Source organism: Antechinus flavipes, chromosome 2, assembly GCF_016432865.1.
Source record: "Antechinus flavipes isolate AdamAnt ecotype Samford, QLD, Australia chromosome 2, AdamAnt_v2, whole genome shotgun sequence".
NCBI classification, from domain to species: domain Eukaryota; kingdom Metazoa; phylum Chordata; class Mammalia; order Dasyuromorphia; family Dasyuridae; genus Antechinus; species Antechinus flavipes.
This window is the reverse complement of record NC_067399.1, coordinates 350,967,027-350,989,437: the sequence shown is the minus strand read 5'-3', so window position 1 is coordinate 350,989,437 and position 22,411 is coordinate 350,967,027. Positions and strand designations below refer to the sequence as shown.

General features: G+C 34.8%; 1 protein-coding gene across 4 annotated transcripts in view; it reads left to right on the top strand.

Annotated features, from left to right (window-relative positions):
* Window positions 1-22,411, top strand: part of PPP2R3C (protein phosphatase 2 regulatory subunit B''gamma) — a 33,728-nt gene that overhangs the window by 6,678 nt on the left and 4,639 nt on the right. For 3 of the 4 annotated variants that reach the window (XM_051978040.1, XM_051978039.1, XM_051978042.1), the window contains 8 exons: window positions 10,711-10,815; window positions 11,818-11,930; window positions 12,690-12,787; window positions 15,117-15,187; window positions 16,799-16,931; window positions 18,145-18,200; window positions 18,283-18,358; window positions 20,189-20,325. In XM_051978040.1, the coding sequence (XP_051834000.1) occupies window positions 10,711-10,815; window positions 11,818-11,930; window positions 12,690-12,787; window positions 15,117-15,187; window positions 16,799-16,931; window positions 18,145-18,200; window positions 18,283-18,358; window positions 20,189-20,325 (789 nt within the window). Of the gene's footprint in view, window positions 1-7,396; window positions 7,516-10,710; window positions 10,816-11,817; window positions 11,931-12,689; window positions 12,788-15,116; window positions 15,188-16,798; window positions 16,932-18,144; window positions 18,201-18,282; window positions 18,359-20,188; window positions 20,326-22,411 lie in introns of all 4 variants that reach the window. The other variant, XM_051978041.1, reaches the window with a different exon arrangement.

Below are 22,411 nucleotides of genomic sequence, written 5' to 3'. Positions count from 1 at the left end.
GATGACTCCTAGGTTGGAAGCCTGAGGAACTAAGATGATGATAGTGGTGCCTTCTATAGGTTTAATGGGTAAATTTTCCCCCTAATCCTCTGATTTGTTTTTGATGTCACTTTTTATATTCAAGTCATATACCCATTTTGTAACTTGGTATATAACATAAAATGTTAGTTTATATCTAGTTTTTGCCAGTCTGCCTTCCATTTCAACTTTTGTCAAATAATGAGTTCTTAGTAATAATAGTGAGTATTAACTGCTGTCTTTGGAGGGTGCAGTTTCATGTCAGTGATAAGATTGGAGGTCCACCACATGTGCAAAAATGTTTGTAGCAGCCCTTTTTGTAGTGGCATGAAAATAAAAACTGAGTGGATACCTATCAGTTGGAGAATGGCTGAATAAGTTATGGTATATGAATGTAATGGAATATTATTGTTCTGTAAAAAAACGATCATCAGGATGGTTTCAGAAAGGTCTGGGGAGACTCCTATGAACTAATGATATGTGGTGCTGCTACTAGGGAAGATACAGAAATAACTTAAGGCTACCTGGTCTTGGAAATGCTATAGTTCTGCTTTAATTCCACAAACTAACAATCTGAAACAGGCTAGGCCATGTTTAGAGGCAATTCTGCCTCTAAACCCTAGAATTCAGTAATCTTCAACTCCACTTCTTAGTCCACTCCTCACTTCTACCTCTAAGCCATAGAATTCAGTTATGGCTTTAACACTCTTCAGTTCTACTTCTAAGACATGAAATTAGCATGTCACCAGCAGCTAGGTGGTATAGTGGATAGAGCACCAGCCCTGAAGTCAGGAGAAGCTGAATTCAAATCTGGTCTCAGACACTTAAATACTTCCTAGCTATGTGACCCTGAGCAAGTCACTTAACCCCAATCGCCTCAGCAAAAAAAATAGCATGTCAGAAGACTTGAAGACTTCCTATAAAAATTTATCTTCTTGATTCTGATTATTTGGTGAGTTCTTTTTGAAACTTTAACTTGCTGATAGCAGAGAAATAAATCTTTGCCCCTCAATTTGGAGACAAACTGAGTTTGCAAATTTTTTCACTATACATGTGACACCAATCTGGGGACCCTAACATTGTTGAGGTGTCTTTCGCCTCAATACTAAATGGAGTAGGACCAAGAGAACATTGTACACAGACACAAGATTATGTGCATCAACTGTGATTGACTTGGCCCTTTTCAGCAATGAATGGCCAATTCCAATAAAGTGTAATGGAAAGAGCATCAGCAGCCAGAAAGAGGACTATGAGGACTGAATGTGGATCACAACATAGTATAGTTTTCACCTTTTTTGTTATTGTTTGCTTGCTTTTTTCCCCCCTTTTTGATCTCTTTTTTCTTGTGTAGCATGATGAATGTAGAAATATGTTTAGAAGAAGTGCACATATTTAACCTAAATTAGGTTACTTGTTGTCTAGGAGATGGGGGGAAAGTAAGGAGAAAAATTTGGACTGCAAGATTTTGCAATAATGAATGTTGAAAATTATCTGTATGAAAACAAAAAGTTATTTTTAAAAAAAAGATTGGAAGTCCAGCTGCAGAGGATTCAGAAATGAGTGACAGCAGTGGAAGCAAGGAGTTTAGAAAGCTTTTGACTAGGAAAAGAAGGAAAGATAAAGAATGATAGTTTGAAGGGAGCTGTGATATGGTAAAGGTTTTAGTTAAAGTTAGGAAGAAAGAAAGAGATAGAGAAATGTTAAAGATGAGAAGAGATCCCAGTAGCAGGCATGGTTGGGTTTGTTTGAAACAGCAGCATCCCTTATGATGAGATTTAGATTTGGGATACCCAAATGAAATTAGAGTTTCTGGTGGTCAGGGATTAAATGAGGTCTAGTGGCAGCACAAAGATAGAGAGTTCTGAGGATTCCCTTTCTGGTGGCGCAGAGGTCCTCTGTAAAGGAATTTACAGACCGGAAAACCTAAATTGATAAAAGAGATTTATTATGGGGATTGGAAGTAAGGGTAAAGTCTAGTTAGTAAAAGGTAAAGAGAAGAGGGCACTGGAAACAGTATTCCAGTGGGCAGAAGCTCCTTGGGATGCCATGCATAGTATAGCTGGCATGTTTGGAACCTCTGCCAAAGAGATTTTAGTTTTGCTCTTTTTATAATGAGAGATTTAACTAAAGGGAGCCCATGGGTGGAGTCCCAAGTTGGCTCAGATTTGGTAGGGGCTGGGACAAGCCCAGATCTCCTATTGGAATTCAAAGGGGTAATTTTGACCAGGATTTGTGAATCAAAGGTGCAGTCTCAAGTCACAATTAGGACATAGGTCAAGGCCACATTCCCATGAGAGGTCTTCACTCAGTTTATCCCATTCACATTTATCAAACCCTAGACTATTGTGTTGATTTATCTCTGTGAGATTTAGAATTGTTATAAATTTCTATGTAAATTACCCTGGGTACAGAATTGTCATTGATCTTTCATTTGGGGTACATGACTTTTTCTTTTTCCAGTACTAGTCTTGAAATGAGTAATTGTATAATATAATAAATATACCAAGTTTTTTGTATATGTAATTCCTATATAGCTAGAGTCTCTTTTTATGCTAAAATGATTTGTAAAAAGATGAGGGACTGTGCAAATTTTATGAGCTTGATTAGCTTAAGTATGTAGCAACCCTAGACGAGCTTAAAAAAGGGGGAAAAAAGACCATAAGTATATACAAAAAAATAGGCTGTCCTCAGATTTGATTCAGGATATAATGATGAGGTTGAAGTTTTACACCAAATGATGAGATTGGGCATTAAATGATTAAATAATAGCAATTCCTAGTTCAAAATAAAACTCACAGTGGCTTTCTCATTGCCAAAATGAGAAGAATTATGGACAAAATGAATAAGTAAAGTAGACACAAGTAAATATGAAATAGAGAGCCTATAGTTAGCAAGGAAAGGGATTTTGACAGTTAACAAGAGAAAAAAACAGTTCTCTAGTAAAACTTCACAATTAATCAGGAGAAAAGTGAGGTGGGAGTATGCCATTAATTATCAGGCTAAATCCATAGAGGAGTTTAGCAGAATGAAAGAGAGCTGCAACAAAGAAAAAGACACTGTGAGTCATGGGAGAGGAAGTGAGAAAATGCTATTGGTAAGATTTAGATTTAGGGAACCAAAATGAGATTAAGATTTCTGGTGGTCAGGGAGTTATGCTATGATAAGAAATGATAAAGTCTAGTGGCAGATTTGGGGTTCAGGGAACCAAATGGAGAAGTTTGGCTCCTTGGGATTCGGCGCAAGGTTAGGAAGTTTTGAGGAACTCCCTTCTGACGGTGCAGAGGTTCTCTGTAAAAGAATTTACAGACCTGAAAACCTAGATTGATAAAAGAGGTTTATTATGGGGATTGGAAGTAGGTTAGAAATCTTGACAGAGAGGCATAAAGCCTGGTTAAGAAATAGGTGAGGGTAAAGAGAGACTGACACTGGAAAGAGTATTCCAGTGTTCAGAGACTCCTTGGCATCGTATGGCATAGCCTAACATGGCATAGTATGGCATGTTTGGAACCTCTGCAAAGAGAGGATTTTCGTTTGGCTCTTTTATAATGGGAGCTTTAGCTTGGGTAGAATCCCAAGTTGCCTCATCCCTGGATTTCAGCTTGAGCTGGAATTTGAATTGAATTCATTGAGTTTCAGGACTGAGCCAACCCCACCTAGATAACAAGAATGAAACTATTTTTCCCTCAGGGCAGGGTCCCTCACTGAGGCAGAGTTGAAGATTTTCTCCTTTAAGGATTTTTAGCGTTTCAAGGTCCCCTCTTCACTATGAGGCAGAATACCTTGGTGAGCTAACCCAAAAAGGATTCAGCAGAATGAGGTAGGTCATGAACAGATTATAGAGGAAATTTAACTCAGGGGTTTGACATTGTGAGAAGTGAATATGATGAGGTCTAGATTTAGGGTGGTCAGAGAACTAAATGATGAGATTAGGGTTCCTGGTGGTCAGGGAGTTAAATGATGAGGTCTAGTTGAAGGCTCAGGGTTCAGGGAACCAAATGGAGAGGTTTGGCTCCCCTACACCCTCTTGGGATTTGGCACATGGGTAGAGAGTTTTGGAATTCCCTTCTGGTGGCACAGGGATCCTTCATAAAAGAATTTACAAACCCGAAAATCTAGATTGGTTTATTATTTTATTATTGCATTGAGAAGTCAGCCTTTGCTATGCATGAATAGAAAGGTTGAATTCCTTAGTGGCAGAGTCTTGACAGAGAGATATAAAGTAAGGTTCTGACAGGAGAGTAAAGTAGTGGAGGAGTTTTGGCAAAGAAGTTTCTAGTAGAGAGATCCCAACTGAGAGGCATAAAGTCTCATTAGGGAAATAGGTGAGGGAGATAAAGAGAGGATAATGCTGGAAGAGAATATTCTATTGTACAGAGTTTGCTATGCCAGGAAGAAAGAGAGTTTCCTTGGCATGTTAGCTTCTCTGCAAGAAGTTGTTCCAAGTTGGCTCTTTTTATCTACAAGCTGGTTTCAGCATGAGCTGGAATTTGAATAGAGTTGAATGAGTCTTTTTAATTCAATAGGAAGCTTAATCAGTAGTGAGTGTTATCAATGGGGGTGGTGCCAATCTCTCAGGATCTTTTACAGAGGCCAGGACTCAAGGAGAATCTGTCCTTCAAGGAATTTTAGAGAGTTTCGGGGCTCCCTTCAGATGAACATTTATTTGATTCCCAGTTAATGAAAATTAAATTGGAGAAATGAAACTTAGAAAATTGAAACTCACAGGGTGGTCGGGGATGGAGGTTATCTCTCCCAAAAGAATGTAAGAATGTAAACTCTTTAGGAGAAGGGTCTGGATTTTGTGATGGGGGCGGGCAGAGGCGTGTAACTTGAGATTTGCCCCTTGCTTTCTACTTATATCTTCCCCTTCTAGAATGGAAGCTCCTTGGAGGCTGGAACTGTATTTGAATGATAAACAAGTTGGCTTATAAAGCATTTGAGAGCCTCAAGCTTTCTTCCCTCACATTTTTAGAAACTGTACTTTAGAAACTTCAGTCAACAGGAAAAAAAGCCAGAAGGTTGAGGAGAGGAGTTTGCACTATAGGGAAAAGAAAAAGAGACCACCCCTTCCCTGGGTATGAGTCTTCTCTCAAACCACAATTTGTGTGTCAGAGATTGTACATCCTTTCTCATAAGAAAGAAATATACTTTTTCCTGCACTCATAATCAGACTTCTGATTGTTTTGATGGTCACTATCATCACACACAACATTTATAACTTGGCTTTTTGATTGGATATAGTAAGGTGGAGTTTCCCAAGACTTCCACTGGGGTGGGATTGTAGGACTGAACTGATCCCCACCTGTGCCCTTTTCTGCTTGCCTCAGACAATATTATAATGGTATCAGTACTTCAGGCCAGCTCCACCTATTTACCCAGGATTTTATCAATATTAGAGGTGGCAAATTTTGGCTGATTCATATTATGTAATTCCAAAGTTAGAAAGGAATTCAGAAGTTACCTAGTTCAAGCCATATGATAGAAAAGTAATAGGGAGGAAAGATGCAAAGGGAGTGAAAAACTGAAGAGTCATGGCCAATAGATGGTCAATAGATAGAACAAGGAAAAGAAGGAAGAACCTCAACAATAAATAATCAAGATTGTAGGTATCTTAGATGTCTTGGTATACTCATAAGAAGTTTGTTAGATGGAAATTAATATGGCAGAAATTAGGCATGGACCCACACTTAACACCATATACCAAGATAAGATCAAAATGGGTCCATGACCTAGGCATAAAGAACGAGATTATAAATAAATTAGAGGAACATAGGATAGTTTATCTCTCAGACTTGTGGAGGAGAAAGAAATTTGTGACCAAAGATGAACTAGAGACCATTACTGATCACAAAATAGAAAATTTTGATTATATCAAATTAAAAAGCCTTTGTACAAACAGAACGAATGCAAACAAGATTAGTAGGGAAGCAACAAACTGGGAAAACATCTTTACAATTAAAGGTTCTGATAAAGGCCTCATTTCCAAAATATATAGAGAACTGACTCAAATTTATAAAAAATCAAGCCATTCTCCAATTGATAAATGGTCAAAGGATATGAACAGACAATTTTCAGATGATGAAATTGAAACTATTACCACTCACATGAAAGAGTGTTCCAAATCACTATTGATCAGAGAAATGCAAATTAAGACAACTCTGAGATATCACTACACACCTGTCAGATTGGCTAAGATGACAGGAAAAAATAATGATGAATGTTGGAGGGGATGCGGGAAAACGGGGACACTGATGCATTGTTGGTGGAGTTGTGAATGAATCCAACCATTCTGGAGAGCAATCTGGAATTATGCCCAAAAAGTTATCAAACTCTGCATATTCTTTGATCCAGCAGTGTTTCTATTGGGCTTATACCCCAAAGAGATACTAAAAAAGGGAAAGGGACCTGTATGTGCCAAAATGTTTGTAGCAGCCCTGTTTGTAGTGGCTAGAAACTGGAAAATGAATGGATGCCCATCAATTGGAGAATGGCTGGGTAAATTGTGGTATGTGAATGTTATGGAATATTATTGTTCTGTAAGAAATGACCAGCAGGATGAATACAGAGAGGCTTGGAGAGACCTACATGGACTGATGCTAAGTGAGATGAGCAGAAGCAGAAGATCATTATACACTTTGACAACAATATTGTATGAGGATGTATTCTGATGGAAGTGGATTTCTATGACAAAGAGACCTAACTGAGTTTCAATGGATAAATGATGGACAGAAACAGCTACACCCAAAGAAGGAACACTGGGAAACGAATGTGAACTATTTGCATTTTTGATTTTATTCCCGAGTTATTTTTACCTTCTGAATCCAATTCTCCCTGTGCAACAGGAGAACTGTTCGGTTCTGCAAATATGTATTGTATATAGGATATACTGCAACATATTTAACATATATAGGACTGCTTGCCATCTTTGGGGGGGAAGGAGGTGGAGGGAGGGAGGAGAAAAAAACGAAACATAAGCGAGTGCAAGGGATAATGTTGTAAAAAATTACCCTGGCATGGATTCTGTCAATACAAAGTTATTATTAAATAAAATTAAATTAAAATTTAAAAAAAAAAAGAAGAAGTTTGTTAGATAGGAGATTCCTACTTTATAGATGAAAAAGTAACATTTTATAGCCCTTTTCCTAGCATAGTGCCAGGGACATAATAGGAACTTATTAAATACTTACTGATTGAACAATGTTGGCAGAAGCTTTGCTCAAGAGATAAGATGATGAACATTTTTTTGATTTTGTGTAACAAAGGCTGCTCTCAAGTAGTCCTTAAAAGGCAATCTTTTAAACATTTGAAGACTTCTACTATATTCTTGCTTAGTTTTCTTTTCCCCAGGCTAATACCTTGTTCCTTCAACCATCTTTAGGTCATAGTCTTTAGTTCCTCACCATCTTGGATGCCCTTTTCTGGATATACTTCAAGTTATCGATATCTTTAAATTATGGTGTGTAGAACTGAACATAGATCTGAATAAGGTCTAATAAGGTGAGAATGCAGTGGGACATCTAAATTGAATTAGCTTTATTTTTGCCTATCATATTATTCTATTGACTCATTGAACTTGTAGTTCACTAAGACTCTCAGATTTTTTTCGTAATAACTAATCCCTTTCTAATCTAATACTTGTGACATTGATTTTTTTATCCCAAGTACAAGACTTTAAATTTATTTCTGTTGAATCAAGATTCTTTTGGATTCTATCATCCAGTGTGTTAACTATCCATCCTAGTTCTATTGCAATATGATGTGCAAATATGATTTGCAAACTAGCTGTGATTTTATCCAAGTTATTGATAAAAATGTTAAACAGTACAAGAACAAGTATATTTCCCTAGGATAGTCCACTGGAGACTTTCTACCACATTAACATTGAACAGCTAACGGAATCCCACCAATTCTGAGTCTATGTGATTGCATTGTTATCTAATCCATATTGTTCCCATCTTCCTAAGAATAGTATGAGATACTTTCTCACAAGTTTTGGTAAAATTTAGGTAAACATATATGCAGCATCCCCTCTCATTTACTAATTTGATAATCTTGTGGCTTAGTCTGGTAATAATTTGTTCTTGATAAAGCTATATTGGCTTTCAATCATTACTTTTCTTTCTAGAACTTTCTCAGGAATCAAAGTCAAGATCACCATGTTGTACCTTCCCCTACATACACCCTTTAGCAGGGTTCATTGCTTTATACTTTACTAAGAAAATGGAGGCTCTTCAGAGTATAACTTCAGTCATCCCCTCCTTTATAATCTTAAATTCTCATTTTCTCTTTCACTTTCTTCCTCCTGGTTCCTCCTCTACACTCTTCAGATATGCCTAAGTTTCCATGATCCTTTAAAAATATTTTCTAAATCATACTAGTTCCTCAGGCAGACATACTATATTTCTCCCTTAGCCCCAAAGTCTTAGAAAAACTTTTATAAACTCATTGCTTCCACTTCTCTCTCATTCCATTAGTAAACTAAAACTGCCCCCTCCAAAATTACCTGTGATCTTTTAATTGCCAAATCTGATGCTCTTATCCTTTCAGTCCTCTCTACTGCATTTGACATTTGTGATAATCTGCTCTTCTTGGATACTCTTTTTCCTCTATGTTTTTGTGACTTCTGGTTTTGTGTTTTCTGGGTTTTCTCCTATCTGTAGTCTATCTGTTTTTTCTCCTATCCTACCTTTATTAATTTTTTCTTGGCTTTTCATGCATGTTTCTTTTCTATATATGCACCGTAAGGCTGTGTTTTGTAGGCCCTCTTCTCTTAATATTATCTTAATTGTTGACCTTGGTTTAATTTTCTCGATACAGATTAATTTCAGATATATCTACCAGTTCTCATCTCTTTCTTGAACTCCTATTCTTTATTATCAGCTAACTACCTGTTAGACATTTCATTCTAGATAACTGAGAATTCTCTCAAACTTAAAATGTCTAAAACAATACTCACTATCTCTTTCTCTCCTGTCCTCAACTTAAACTTTTCTCATTTTCTATTGATTATATTACCATTTCCCTAGGCTTCTAGGTTCTCAAGCTCTTAACTTTCTTCTTCACCACCCATATCCAATCATTTGTGAAATATTGCCATTTCTATAGCCACAATATTTCTCACACTCTTCATACAACTATCACCTTAGATCAGATCTTCATCAGCTCTCACTTGAATCATTGCACTTGCCTCCAATAATGACTGTAATGACGATTCTGGCTAATAGAGGTAGAGCAGGAAGGCACAAAAAAGAGTAATTTAATTCAATCCCCTCATTTCACAGGTGAGGAACTGAGCTCCAGGGGAATTAAATGACTTCTCCAGATTAATAGGCAGTAAGTGATATGAACTATCTTCCCATCAGGAAGAAGATCATCTGGCAATTATCAGATATAACCTATTTCCAGACTATCCATTTGGTATAGAGTGATTGTGAGGATGGAACTCTTTATTTTTGAAATATTAATTAGCTTATCTTTAAACAGGTCTGGAACCTGATCTTCCAGATGCATTCAATCTGGCTCCTTGATTTTCACACCTTTGAGCTCCCTGGCACTTCCTCTCATTGATCCTCCCTCTTAAGTTCCCAGCTTTACTTCTCTGGATTCCCAGAGAAACCCATAAGGCTATATTTCCCTAAAAAGATCTGCATATGATGAAGAGCTTAAATCCATTATCTCTCTTTTCTCTCTCTCACAGTAACTTCCTTTTAATAGCACCTTTCTTACTCTATTCAAATTTACCTGCTACTCATTGGCTTACTTCTACCTTATATTTCCTTTCTCTTAATTAATTTTGAGTTTTCCCCATAGAGAACCTGTCTTTTTCCTTGCCTAACTATATGCTCTCTCAACTTTATTTCATATTTACCACTCCTGGTGCCTATTTTACCTCTTATTTTTATCTGTACCTTATTCCCAATAAACCTTCCTTTTGGCAATGAGAATGACCATTGTGAATTTGTCACATGTTTATTTTGAACTAGGTATTGCTACCCCAACCTCATTAGTAAAGCATCAAAGTCAAAATTTTAACACAGGTCCTCTGGCTTCAGAGGCAATGCTCTTTACATTTTTCTATGGAATTTTCTCACTTTATCCTTCTGCGTCATAGAATCTCTTCTTACAAGACTCAATTTAAACATGAACTTCTTTGTGAAGGCTTTACTGATATTACCCCTCCCCACAAATGCTAATGTGCTTATATGTGGAAACATAGATCTTCCAAGATGTTAAATTCCTTGAGGAGCAACAGTTATTTTGTTTTTCCATCTCTAGGGCCCAGCACCAAGCGTGGCACATAGTACTTAATAAATGCTTGATTGAATTTGGTATAACTAACACAAATATTATTTACTTCGGAAATGAGGAAATTATTTCATGGAGTTAAAATGGCTTACCCATATTTACATTGTTAGAACTCAAATATCTAATTTTAAGTTCAGTCCATTTTCTATTACATCACACTGGTTCTTTTACATTAGCCTAATGCTGTAATAAAAGCATTTCTCCAAAAATAGTATGATAAAACGAAATTAAGAACAACTCAAAAATGTAAGTCAAGAAAAAATTTGTTGAGTTTTTTCCCTGGCTATTTAAGGTACCAAAATGGTTGCTTTAGAGTCAAGATAAACACTTCCAGTCAATATACCTATGTGCAAAATGTTTGGTAACACTTTTCTGTATCTGTTTTAGCTCCCAGCTGAAGACGAAGTTTTATTGCAGAAATTAAGAGAAGAGTCTAGAGCTGTTTTTCTGCAAAGGAAAAGTAGGGAACTGTTAGACAATGAAGAATTACAGGTGAGAATAGAAAAAAATTTAAATGTTAATAAGTGTATTTAGATAGCATCTAAACCATGAATATTTGACTTAGAACCATTCTTTTTTTTTTTTTTCCCAAGTAGAGAGGCAAAGATTTTATAATTACTTGGTGTGTCAAGTTCCAAAAGGTAGTTTGCTATTGACAAGGGAAAAGACCCAGGCTAGGTTCATTAGCAAACTGCCATTAACTAGGGGGCTGACACCCTTAGGTAGACTAGGTCCTAATGGACTTGCTGCCATAAAATAAGCAATTCCTAATGAACCTGAGATGCTATTAAGCCATGCTAAATACCTAGAAAAGGATTTAGGGCCCTAATAGGAGTTAGCAACGAAATGAGGCACTGGTAGGTTCTTTATATAGGAGAGAAATAACTTCAAGGGTTGACATCATAACTTGACTTTCTGATTGGGTACAGTAACTGTAGTGTTTGTCAGTGAAAAGACTTCAACAAGGATTTCAATCTGTATGGCCTAATGTAATAAAAGCCCACTTAGGATAACAAAAGGCCTAAGCAAAAACAAAAGATCCATTTAAGAGACATTCAGATCAGTGTTCCTTCTTGCTTAATTTAGGGAGTAACTTGACTATCAGATTTTTTTTTTTTTTTTACAGTAAAAAATCACTCTTAACTCCCCTCCCCTTGGTCCATCTTGACACTGGGTTACTAGCAGGGAAATTACCTTTTTATGGGACCCATACTCTTTTAAGGTATGCAACAGAGGTCTTCTGAAACTATTTCCTACTGAGTTAGGACATAGAATTTTCTTAAGGGTCCTACTTGAAGGGATGATGAACTCAAGGTCTCTAAAGCAAGAACTATTCTTTAATGAAGTAAGGAGCTTAGCAGTGGTGAGAAAAGAAGATTTAAAAGTATAATATTAAAACTCTCTTAAAGGGAATTAGCTTGTTTTGTTCAAAATTCAGGGGTTTTTTTGTTTTGTTTTGTCTTACTACTTATATGTTCTTGTGTCACTTTTAAGAATTTATGGTTTCTACTGGACAAACACCAGACACCACCTATGATTGGGGAGGAAGCAATGATCAATTATGAAAACTTTTTGAAAGTTGGAGAAAAATCTGGACCAAAGTGCAAGTATGAATCATTTAAAGTAGTATTTGTGCTTAAGTTAAATAATTCAGACTATCAGATGAAAGATAATAAAAGTTTTAAATTACCATAAAACTTTTTATTTATTTATTTTTTTAAATTATTGGTCATGGAATCTTAGATTTGGGAGCTAGAAGGGACCATAGAAATGTAGACCATAAATTCCTGGCCAACACTCAAAGGACAAAGCAACCCACATTTTGTATGGTTTTAATAATTTAAACTTCAAAGAATAAATAGCCCCTTGACAGTAATAGTGATACCAACACCTGTAATAGTATGAGGTGGTATGGGGGGATAGAGGAAAAAGGGAAAATAGTTTGAAAAGAAGAGCAACAAAAAAATATTTTTTTTAATGTAGAGAAGAAAACTTTTAAAAGTCAGTAATCTTAAAATACTATTCAGTAGTACTTTATTAATATATAAGTGATTTTATTACATTTGTGTTAAATTTAATATACTTTTAAAAATTAGTAAATCATGTTTCATGCACAATTCTATTAAAGAATTTTTTCTCTTTCTTTCCTAAGAGTCTACACAGTGTTGCATTTCGTAAGGTCTTAAATGCTTGCTGTTTATTAAATGTTTGTGGATGATTGAATTCATAATAAATATAATTTTTAAAAGGAATAAATATTCCCTATGGTTCTTAGTTTTGTTCCAAAATTACTTCATTTATGAAACTACATTCAATAATTTCTTAAGTAATTTATATCATGTTTGTAAATTATTTATTTTTCTTAGGCAGTTCTTTATGGCAAAAGTTTTTGCTAAACTTATTCACACAGATCCCTATGGAAGAATATCTATCATGCAGTTCTTTAATTATGTTATGAGAAAAGGTAGGTAATTCCTTTCCTTCCTCATCTTCTAAATCATGGGAAAACAATCATATGATTAGATTGTAGCTATGTCTTTATTTGTTAAACTATAACAGCTTCTCTTTGCATAGTACTTTTCAAATTTATAAATCCCTCAAAAAATTTTGTAAGGTAGATAATGCAAGTATGTAAAATTATAGATTAAGAAATTGAAGTTCACAGATGGAAATGGATACTTAAAAGGACATTTGGCTTAATTAAGATAGACCTGGATTCCATCAAATTCCATCTCTTATGTTTACTAATCTTGTGATCATGAACAAATCAGTTAAATTACTCTATGCCTTAGTTTCCTGATATAAAAAAAGCAACTAAAATAATCACTACAGTATTTAACTTCATGGAATTGTTGTGAAGAGTTCTTTAAACTCTGAATTCTGACATTGTTGAATTGAGTGAGGATTTCTTTTAGAGTAGAGAAAAGTACTGAGGTGAGTAGCTGACCACTGAGATCCCTTCAACTCTAAAATTCTGAGGTGTTGTTTTTATGAATAGGTCATGATCTTGTGATTAAGAATTTACATTTATGGCCAAGTCTTTTTCAAGACTTCAGGAGCCCACTATGAGGTTACTCTCTCTTCCCCCTTATAATGCCTTCCCTCTAATGATGCCTTTCTCCTTATTCTAGCTAACTTTGTTTAGTCTAATTTGCCAGTCAATGGCTTTCTCCCACCTCACAGAGCATTTTCTTTCTCCTGGTTAATTGTTAGTTCCCCAAGGAAATATGTCTTTTTTCCTTGTTAACTATATGATCTCCCAACTTTATTTCATATTTGTCATTTCTGGTAACTGTTTTATCTCTTATTTTGTCTCTAAACTCTTCTCCTAAATAAAGCTTCCTTTTGGCCAAAAAAAAAAAAAAAAGAAAGAAAAAGAAAAGAGAGAAAAAGAATTTACATTATAACATTGATAATAAATATGCTCGTTATACTAAATAATAAAAAGTTTAATTCAGTCTGGCTCCAGAATTTTAATATGTAGGCATTTTGAAGAGTTTAAAAATGGTGCAAAGTCACAAATTCAGTTTTCCAGGACTCTTTATTCTCCTTTACTTCACAACATGGTTGTTAAATCCTGCAGATTCTGCTTTCATGGCATCTAGCACATCTCTTTTTACTACTATGGGGACTACCATAGTTTAAGCCCACCTTACTTTTCACATGGACTACATGGATACATTCTTATTTGATCTGTTTTCTTCCAGTTTTTTCCTTCTCTCCAAATCAACCTCTGTTCTTCTGCCAAATTAATATTTTTTAAGTACAAATCCAAACATTTTATTCCTTGTTCAAAAATCATCTGTGACATTGTTTTATCCTAGTAGAATAAAATATAAACTCTTTTCTGGAGATCTCTTGCCAATTTAGCTCCAGCATACTTTCCAGAATTATCATACATCGCCTCTTTTCCTTACCTTTTCAATCTAACCAACGTGTCCTTCTTAACTTTTCTTAGAAAACAAGCATTTATTAAACACCTGTTATGTTCCATGCTCTTATGTGTTCCATAATTATAAATATATAATATATAATTAAGAAGAATAATATGCAAACAGCTGTCTACAGACAGGCTACATACAGGATAAATTGAAATTGATCAATAGGAGGACGACATTAAAATTGAGAGAGATCAGGAAAAGCTTTCTGTATAAGCTGGAATATTATCTAGGACTTGAAGGAAGCCAGAGAAGCCAGGAAAAGGGAAAGCATTCTATGACATTGGGGCTGCTAGTCAAAATGTCTGAGGAACAACAAAAAGGCATTGAAAGCAATATCACTGGGTTACAGAGTAAATGGACAAAATAAGTTCCATCTCCTGATCTCATATTTAGTATGTACTCTCTTTACTTCTGCACCTTTTGAGATTCATCTTTATGCCTTCTCCTTCATGAAGTCCATCCCGATTCATTCATATGTTTATTTTGTAGTAGGTATTTTCTTTATTGTGTTATATATTGTTATTCTCCAGGGAAAGGGACTTTTAATTTTGGATTTGTGTTCACAATGACAGCATGTGCACTTAATAAATGCTTGCTGGATAAATGAACTTCTTTAGAATTAAAGCAGTTAATTTATAACATCAAATATCCTTCTTTTTAAATTATGGTTTCCTATTTCTGTTGGGCTTTATTTTCACTGGTAATATTCTGCAGCTAAAAGCTAGTCAACATGTGTGTAAATTTAATTGTTGGGTTTGGAAATTTGCATCTACCACTAGCTCATTATATTCATTATGTGTGCCCAAATATATTGAAAGATAAATCTCACATATTTTGAATCTTCTTTTATAGTGTGGCTCCACCAAACAAGAATAGGGCTTAGTTTATATGATGTGGCTGGCCAAGGTTACCTTCGCGAATCAGTAAGTATGAGTTTATTAATGATGAGGTCTTCAATTTTAGGGGTGGTTAGCAAAGGAATTGATAAAAATCAGTCCTTTAGGCAATCCTTTAGGAAGAAGGCTCTCATAATGGAGATCAGTTTAGTTCCTTGGTCCCACCCTTTAAAGGTAATCGAGTTAGAAATCTAAGTTATATTAAGACCCTGAGGCTAAATTTTCCCTATAAAACAATTTATGGCTTATGGCTTTGCTGCTATTTTCCTTTGGGTCAGCCTGCCACAGCACTCTGTCTATTATAAGGCTATTGGAATTGCCTTCCTTATTGTTGAATCTAAGAGCCAAGTCCATCACAATTGATCATGTCCTTATCTTGTTGCTGTGTATAATGTTCTCTTGGGTCTGCTCACTGTAGTTAACATCATTCATGTAAGTCCAAGCTTTTCTAAAATCAGCCTGTTCATCATTTCTTATAGAATAATAATATTCCATTACATTCATATATCATAATTTATTCAGCTATTCCCCAATTGATGAGCATCCACTCAATTTCCAGTTCTTTGCCACTACAAAAATGACTGCTACAAACTTTTCGTACATGTGGGTTCTTTATAAGACAACTTTTTAGAAGGGAAAGAGCACTAATAATTAAGGAATTTAGGAAGGGCTTTCTGTAGAAGGTGACACCTGGGTTTGTAGAGGTTGGGAAAGGAGGACCCCAAAAGTTTGGAGTCCCAGAACAGTGTTGTGAGGTATCTCAAAAGAATTTGCAGGTTTGAATGCACCTCCTAGTCAAGGGGCAAAGTTTTATTGAAAGTAATGGTATGCCATTACAAAGTGGACTGAATTGTAAGGGAATTCAGTAATGAAACAGAAGCAAGGAGATATTTTTATACAGTTTTCAATCATAGATATGTTAATTCTGTGGCCCACAGATAGGGATAGGGAGTAATCTCCAAATGAATTGAAGATGGTCTCTGAAATTTGATTTTCACTGACTAGATCAGTGGGCAATGAACTGAGAAGTAGTCTATTCAGAATCAAACAGACTAGGCATAGGAATTTCCTGAGGCAGATTTTTCTGATTCACTGCCAGAATAGAGGTCCCCCAAGATCAGGGGACCACAAAATCATATTACAGCAAAAGTTGGACTTGAGGAAAGCAAAGGATCCTAAGAAATGGAGATGACTAAAAAGAGAAAGGAAAATAAGGAAGAGGGAAGAGAGAAAAACAGAGAGAGGGAAGTAAAGGAGTAAATAAAGGTGGGGAGAAAGATTGAGTCAAAGAGAACTTTCTCAGATTCAGCTTAGTCCTCTTTAGAACCAGATCTCTTTTTATTCCTAATTTAAAAAAAAAAAAGCTCAGAATTAATTACAAATTTTTGTGCACTGTGATAAGTAACAAAATTTGCTATACCAGAATATACTATTTTAAACAATATAAGTAGAATATTTTAACAAAGCTTTAAACAATTATGAAATGGTTTCCTCAGTGATTAGTTATGAGCTTATTCCAGTAATTAAAGAGATTAATGCTGAGGATTTTAATCATGGAAGGTTAGATACCATTGTTTAAATAGGAATCAAAAAACAGGAAGATTGCATATTAAATCTTAAACACTTTTTTTCCCCCAGGATTTAGAAAACTACATATTAGAACTTATCCCCACTCTGCCACAGTTAGATGGACTAGAAAAATCCTTTTATTCCTTTTATGTCTGCACTGCAGTTAGGAAGTTCTTCTTCTTCTTAGATCCTCTGAGAACAGGTAAAAACATTGAGCATTGTTAATAATATTTGCTTATAAATGTGTAAGAAATATCATGTCTTGAAAATGTTGCCATTTCTCTGAAATGCTGCTATTGCTATTAAATTTCAAAAGATAGAAAAGAAAAAGTAGCAGCAGTGATTTACAGATTTAGGAGTTCTCTTTGAATGATATCTAATTGCTACTAACTGCCACTAACTTGGTTCTATGAATTTCAATAAATTTTAACTTAAACTCAGGGTCTCAGTTTTATCATTTACAAAATGGAATTGAATGAGACAGGTTCCTTAGTATATTCCATTGTGCTTTTAAAAAATATTTTACTTTAAAAATAATGTGCTTTATAATTACTTATGATAAAGACATTGTGTGTAATAAATTTTTAAATTATACCAGTAAAGTTATTTCACTGTGTGTATTCCTACCCAATTTCTACTTTGATCAAAATGTTCCTATATACATTTATAACTGATTATAAATCCCTCCATAAAGTTTAGAAAGTAGATTAGTAATTTTGGTTTCATTAATAACACCATATCATTGTGTAGGACAGTATCAACCACAAAAACAGAGAGACAAAGAATAAGGGGAAAAAAAAGTCAAAAACGAGTTTGTTAAGATCTCATGAAAAAGGGTATCTCCCATCTGACATGATGTTTGTCAGTAAAAGGAATGCAAAGTAAAAACTGTAAAACACAAGATTAAATCGCAGAACCCCACCACTACCCTGCCTGGCCTTTTCTCCCATTGTTTGGGAGGAGTCTGGGCTTACATTCTAATGGAAAATCTATCCCAGAAATAAAATAATAAATTGCCTTTAAAAGAGGTACTTAAGTGCTAATTAAGAAGTGATAGGAAATAGAAGGGGAGGAACACACTTTTTTTAGTATAGCTCTACTTGTTGTTATAAAGCCTCAAGTCCACAATTAAGGTATATCTTTCCTTGAAAGTATCTTCACTCAGTTTATCCCATACACATTATAATCAAGTGACTTCACCTTCCCAGACTTAGAAGGCCATCTAAAGGGTTATAATGATATTTTTGCCTCCATGGGAAGATTCTGAGGGTCATATTTGAAATTGCTTATCCTCTTCTTTTGAACCTGTTCTTATTTCAGAAACAAATGAAATGTATTCCAGGTTTTTAGAATGGCAACTCTTTAAATATGTACTAGGATTAAGATGAAACTCAATTGTTTTAATGTGTTTTTAGGAAAGATAAAAATACAAGATATTTTAGCATGCAGCTTCTTAGATGATTTACTAGAGGTAAGTAAACTATTTTAACAATATTTATTATTCTAGTTTATTGTAACAATATTCTGATTAAGTTATTGTCATGTACATTTAGCTTAGGGATGAAGAACTTTCCAAGGAAAGTCAAGAAACAAATTGGTTTTCTGCTCCTTCTGCTTTGCGGGTTTATGGTATGTTGCTAAATGATGCTACAATTTGTATAATCTTATTGCATTACCTTAATATTGTATCATTTCATAAGATTTATAATGTTCTGGGTTGGGAGGATTTCCAAGATTATTAAAGTATTTTATTAGTGCCAAAAATTGATTTTGTAAAAAAAATTAATATCAGCTTTTTATTTTCAAACTACATGCAAAGAGAGTTTAACATTCACCCTTGTAAAATCTTGTGTTCCAGATTTTTCTCCCTCTCTTCCCCTCAACCTCCTCCCCTAGACAACAAGTAATCCAATATAGGTTAAATATGTGCAGTTTTTCTAACCATATTTCCACATTTATCATGCTGCACAAAAAAATAAAAAGAAAAAAATTAGAAAGAAATAAAAAAGCAAACAACAAAATTTTTGTGGATCCACATTCAATCTCCACAAATTTCTGGATGCAAATGGCTCTCTCCATTACAAGTTTATGGAAAGGGCTGCTAAGTGGCGGAGTGGATGGGGCACCAGCCCTGGAGTTCAAATGTGGCCTCTGACACTTAACACTTACTAGCTGTGTGACCCTGAGCAAGTTACTTAACCCCATTTTCTCCACCAAAAAAAAAAAAAAGTACAAGTATATTGGAATTGGCTTGAATCACCTCATATTTGAAAAGAGCCAACTCCTCCATCATTGTTGCTCATCACATAATCTTGTTGCTGCGTACAATGTTCTCTTGGTTCTATTCACTTCACTTAACATCAGTTCATGCAAGTCTCTCCAGGCCTTTCTGAAATCACCCTATTGATCATTTCTTATAGAACAATAATATTCCATTACATTGATATACCATAACTTAACCATTTCCCAACTGACTTAAAAATTTTTTTAGAATGTATGACATTTTTCAGGTTTCTTAAATAGGTTATAGTGCATGATTCCCAGAAAACCATTTTCCCAGAAAACCATATTATAAATTTGAATTTTTACAATGCTAAAGCATAATGAAGCCCAAAAAACAATCAAGTATATAGGGCTTAACTCAACTCAACTGAATTTCTTGAAGTCAGTGACTAGATGATGATCATGCAGTCTTCCCTATTGATAATATCAGGATGAACATTATTTTTTTTTAATATTTGAAAATTTCTTTTTATTTACTTATTTATTTTTAAATAACTTTTTATTGACAGAACCCATGCCAAGGTAATTTTTTACAACATTATCCCTTGTACTCACTTCTGTTCCGATTTTTCCCCTCCTTCTCTCCCTCCTCCCTCCATCCCATCCCCTCCCCTAGATGGCAAGCAGTCCTATATATGTTAAATAGTTTACAGTATATCCTGGATACAATATATGTGTGCAGAACCAAACAGTTCTCTTGTTGCACAGGGAGAATTGGATTCAGAAGGTATAAATAACCCAGAAAAATAAAAATGCAAGCAATTTATATTCATTTCCCAGTGTTCTTTCTTTGGGTGTAGCTGCTTCTGTCCATCCTTGATCAATTGAAACTGAATTAGATCTCTTTATTGAAGAGATCCACTTCCATCAGAATACAGGATGAACATTATTAATAAATTTGGTTGTACCTATACCAGCAACTGAACTACTGTGCTGTTTAATCAGTCATTTACCAAACATTTATTAAACATCATCAGTCAAGCACAGATGAAATTATACACTTATGTCAATTATTATAAGTAGTAGTATTAGCACAAGTACAGCATCATTTGAAAATGTAAAATGTTGAATAATTAAAATAACAATGGCTGTTGCTAGAAACATATATGTAAATAATGGTTTCTAATTCATCAGTTATACTGGAGCATTTTGTTTGTTTACATTTCTGTCCCACAGGCCAATACCTGAATCTTGATAAAGACCACAATGGAATGCTCAGCAAAGAAGAACTCTCCCGATATGGAACAGCAACTATGACCAATGTCTTCCTTGATCGTGTCTTCCAAGAGTGCCTTACTTATGATGGAGAAATGGTATCAATATCCTCTTAGTCAGTGATTTCCTGAAGAAATATAGCCAGTTCTTTTTGGACACTCAAAATTTCTTTCTTTCTTTCTTTCTTTTTTTTTTTTTGGCTGAGACAATTTGGGTTAAGTGACTTGCCCAGGGTTACACAGCCAGGAAGCGAAAAGTGTCTAAGGTCAAATGTGAACTCAGCTCCTCCTGACTTTCCTGACTTCAAGGCTGGTATCCACTGTGCCACTTAACTGCCCCAGCACTCAAAATTTCTTTGAGTTTCAGATTGTATTGATTCCTTACTTGTTGAATAGGTTAGGAAATAACTATTAATCTAGGTCAGGTAAAAATTGATGATTTTATTCCCTGTGTTATTGTACCTGTTGTAGAATGGGGTATGCTGATTGGCAAGATAATTTCATAAATTGCCAAATCTTGTGGATTTTTAAAAAGATAGTATTTATAAAGTCAATTATAATATCACATTTAGTTTAACATATATTTGCTAACTGCAAACTATGTGCAAGTTCCTATCCTAGCAACTGGGAAACAAAGATGAAACTTCTTGTTTCTCAGAGTTTACTGTAAGTTCTTGGGCGGTTAAAATTAAATATTTTTGTTTGCTTGATTGATAGGAAATCTCTTAAGTTCTTTATACAATTACTAAATTAGTCAATGTTACTTTTGAGGTCAGCAGGGATTCCAGGCCATTAAGAATTTATAAATCATCTACCCTATGTGAGGAACTATACTAGTTACTGGAGAAAGACAAAAAGGGAACAGGCAGTGCCCTCAAGGATCAGAATCCTATATTATTTTCTAATTCATCAATAGTTGATCTGTATTAGAGTTGTAGGTCTAGTTTACTAGCTCACATCTTTAGCAATCAATAGCAATATATTTACATTGACAGGACAGCCATTGCAATTATAAAAATCCTAAAAAGTGAACATATTCTTTTATGCATTATAAAAAGATATGTAGTTTGAAGACCAGACTTTAAAGAATATATTACAGCATAATTCTGTTGGCACCCAAAAAGGAATACAATATATAGATAATAGTACAAAATTATTTGGGAGATCAGAGAAGACTTCGTAATCAAAGATATCAAGGAAAACTGTGCTGAGTATTAAGGGAAGTAGAAGATTCTCAGACGAAAGTTGAGAATGGTCAGCTTTGCAATGACATGGAGGCAGGAAATGAAATTGTCTATTTAGGTAAACTAAAGCCAGCCTGTGAAAAATACATTTTAGCTTTGTGACCTTAGGTCACAGTTGTCTCTAGATAATTCCTTAAGACTTTTAAGTGGCAAGAGAAGGTACAGACCTGCGTTGATAAAAAGGAGTTTCCTCATATGGTGTTTGTTTATTTAATGAAGTCACTGGTCCAGTCTCTGTTCCTAAAAGAAGATTTTTTTTTATCAGCTTTATAGAGAATGGATTGGTATGGGGAGAAAGACTAAAAGCAGGGACACTATTGGAATAATCCAGGTGAGAGGTTATGAGAGCTAGAACTAGAATGATGGCTTCTTGAGTAAAGAAATTAAATCTCCAAGAGATGTGAAGAGGAATCAATAAGTCCTACTGGTTTATTCCCTATGGTAAGTAGAATGACAGAAACTACAGATTTGAGGATAATCCTCACATGACTATAGGGTTTTATAAAACTATTTATAAACTATTTTAATAGATTGATTTGTTATATTGGATGATGACCAATGGTTTGACAAATAATACATTACATAATAAATAAGAATAGCATTTTGGAAACCAAGAAGTCTGAATTTTAGTCCCAACTGTATTGTTTAATTGGTATGTGAGTTTGGATGAAAAAAGTCCTTTATCTCAAATCTATCATCCAATGGAATTAGCCTTCAATAGGACACTCCATCTCCTGACTTGTAAAAGCAAACTCTTTATCTCCCAGTTTAACCCTTTTAAAATAGTTTGATTTTTATATATCCTGAATTTGAGGTATCTGTGATATATCCAGGTAGAAATGAGTAGTACTCAATGGGTAGTACAGAAATGGAACTCAGGAAAGAAATGGTTAAATATATATATATGTATCATACACACACACACACACAGTTATCTCTGC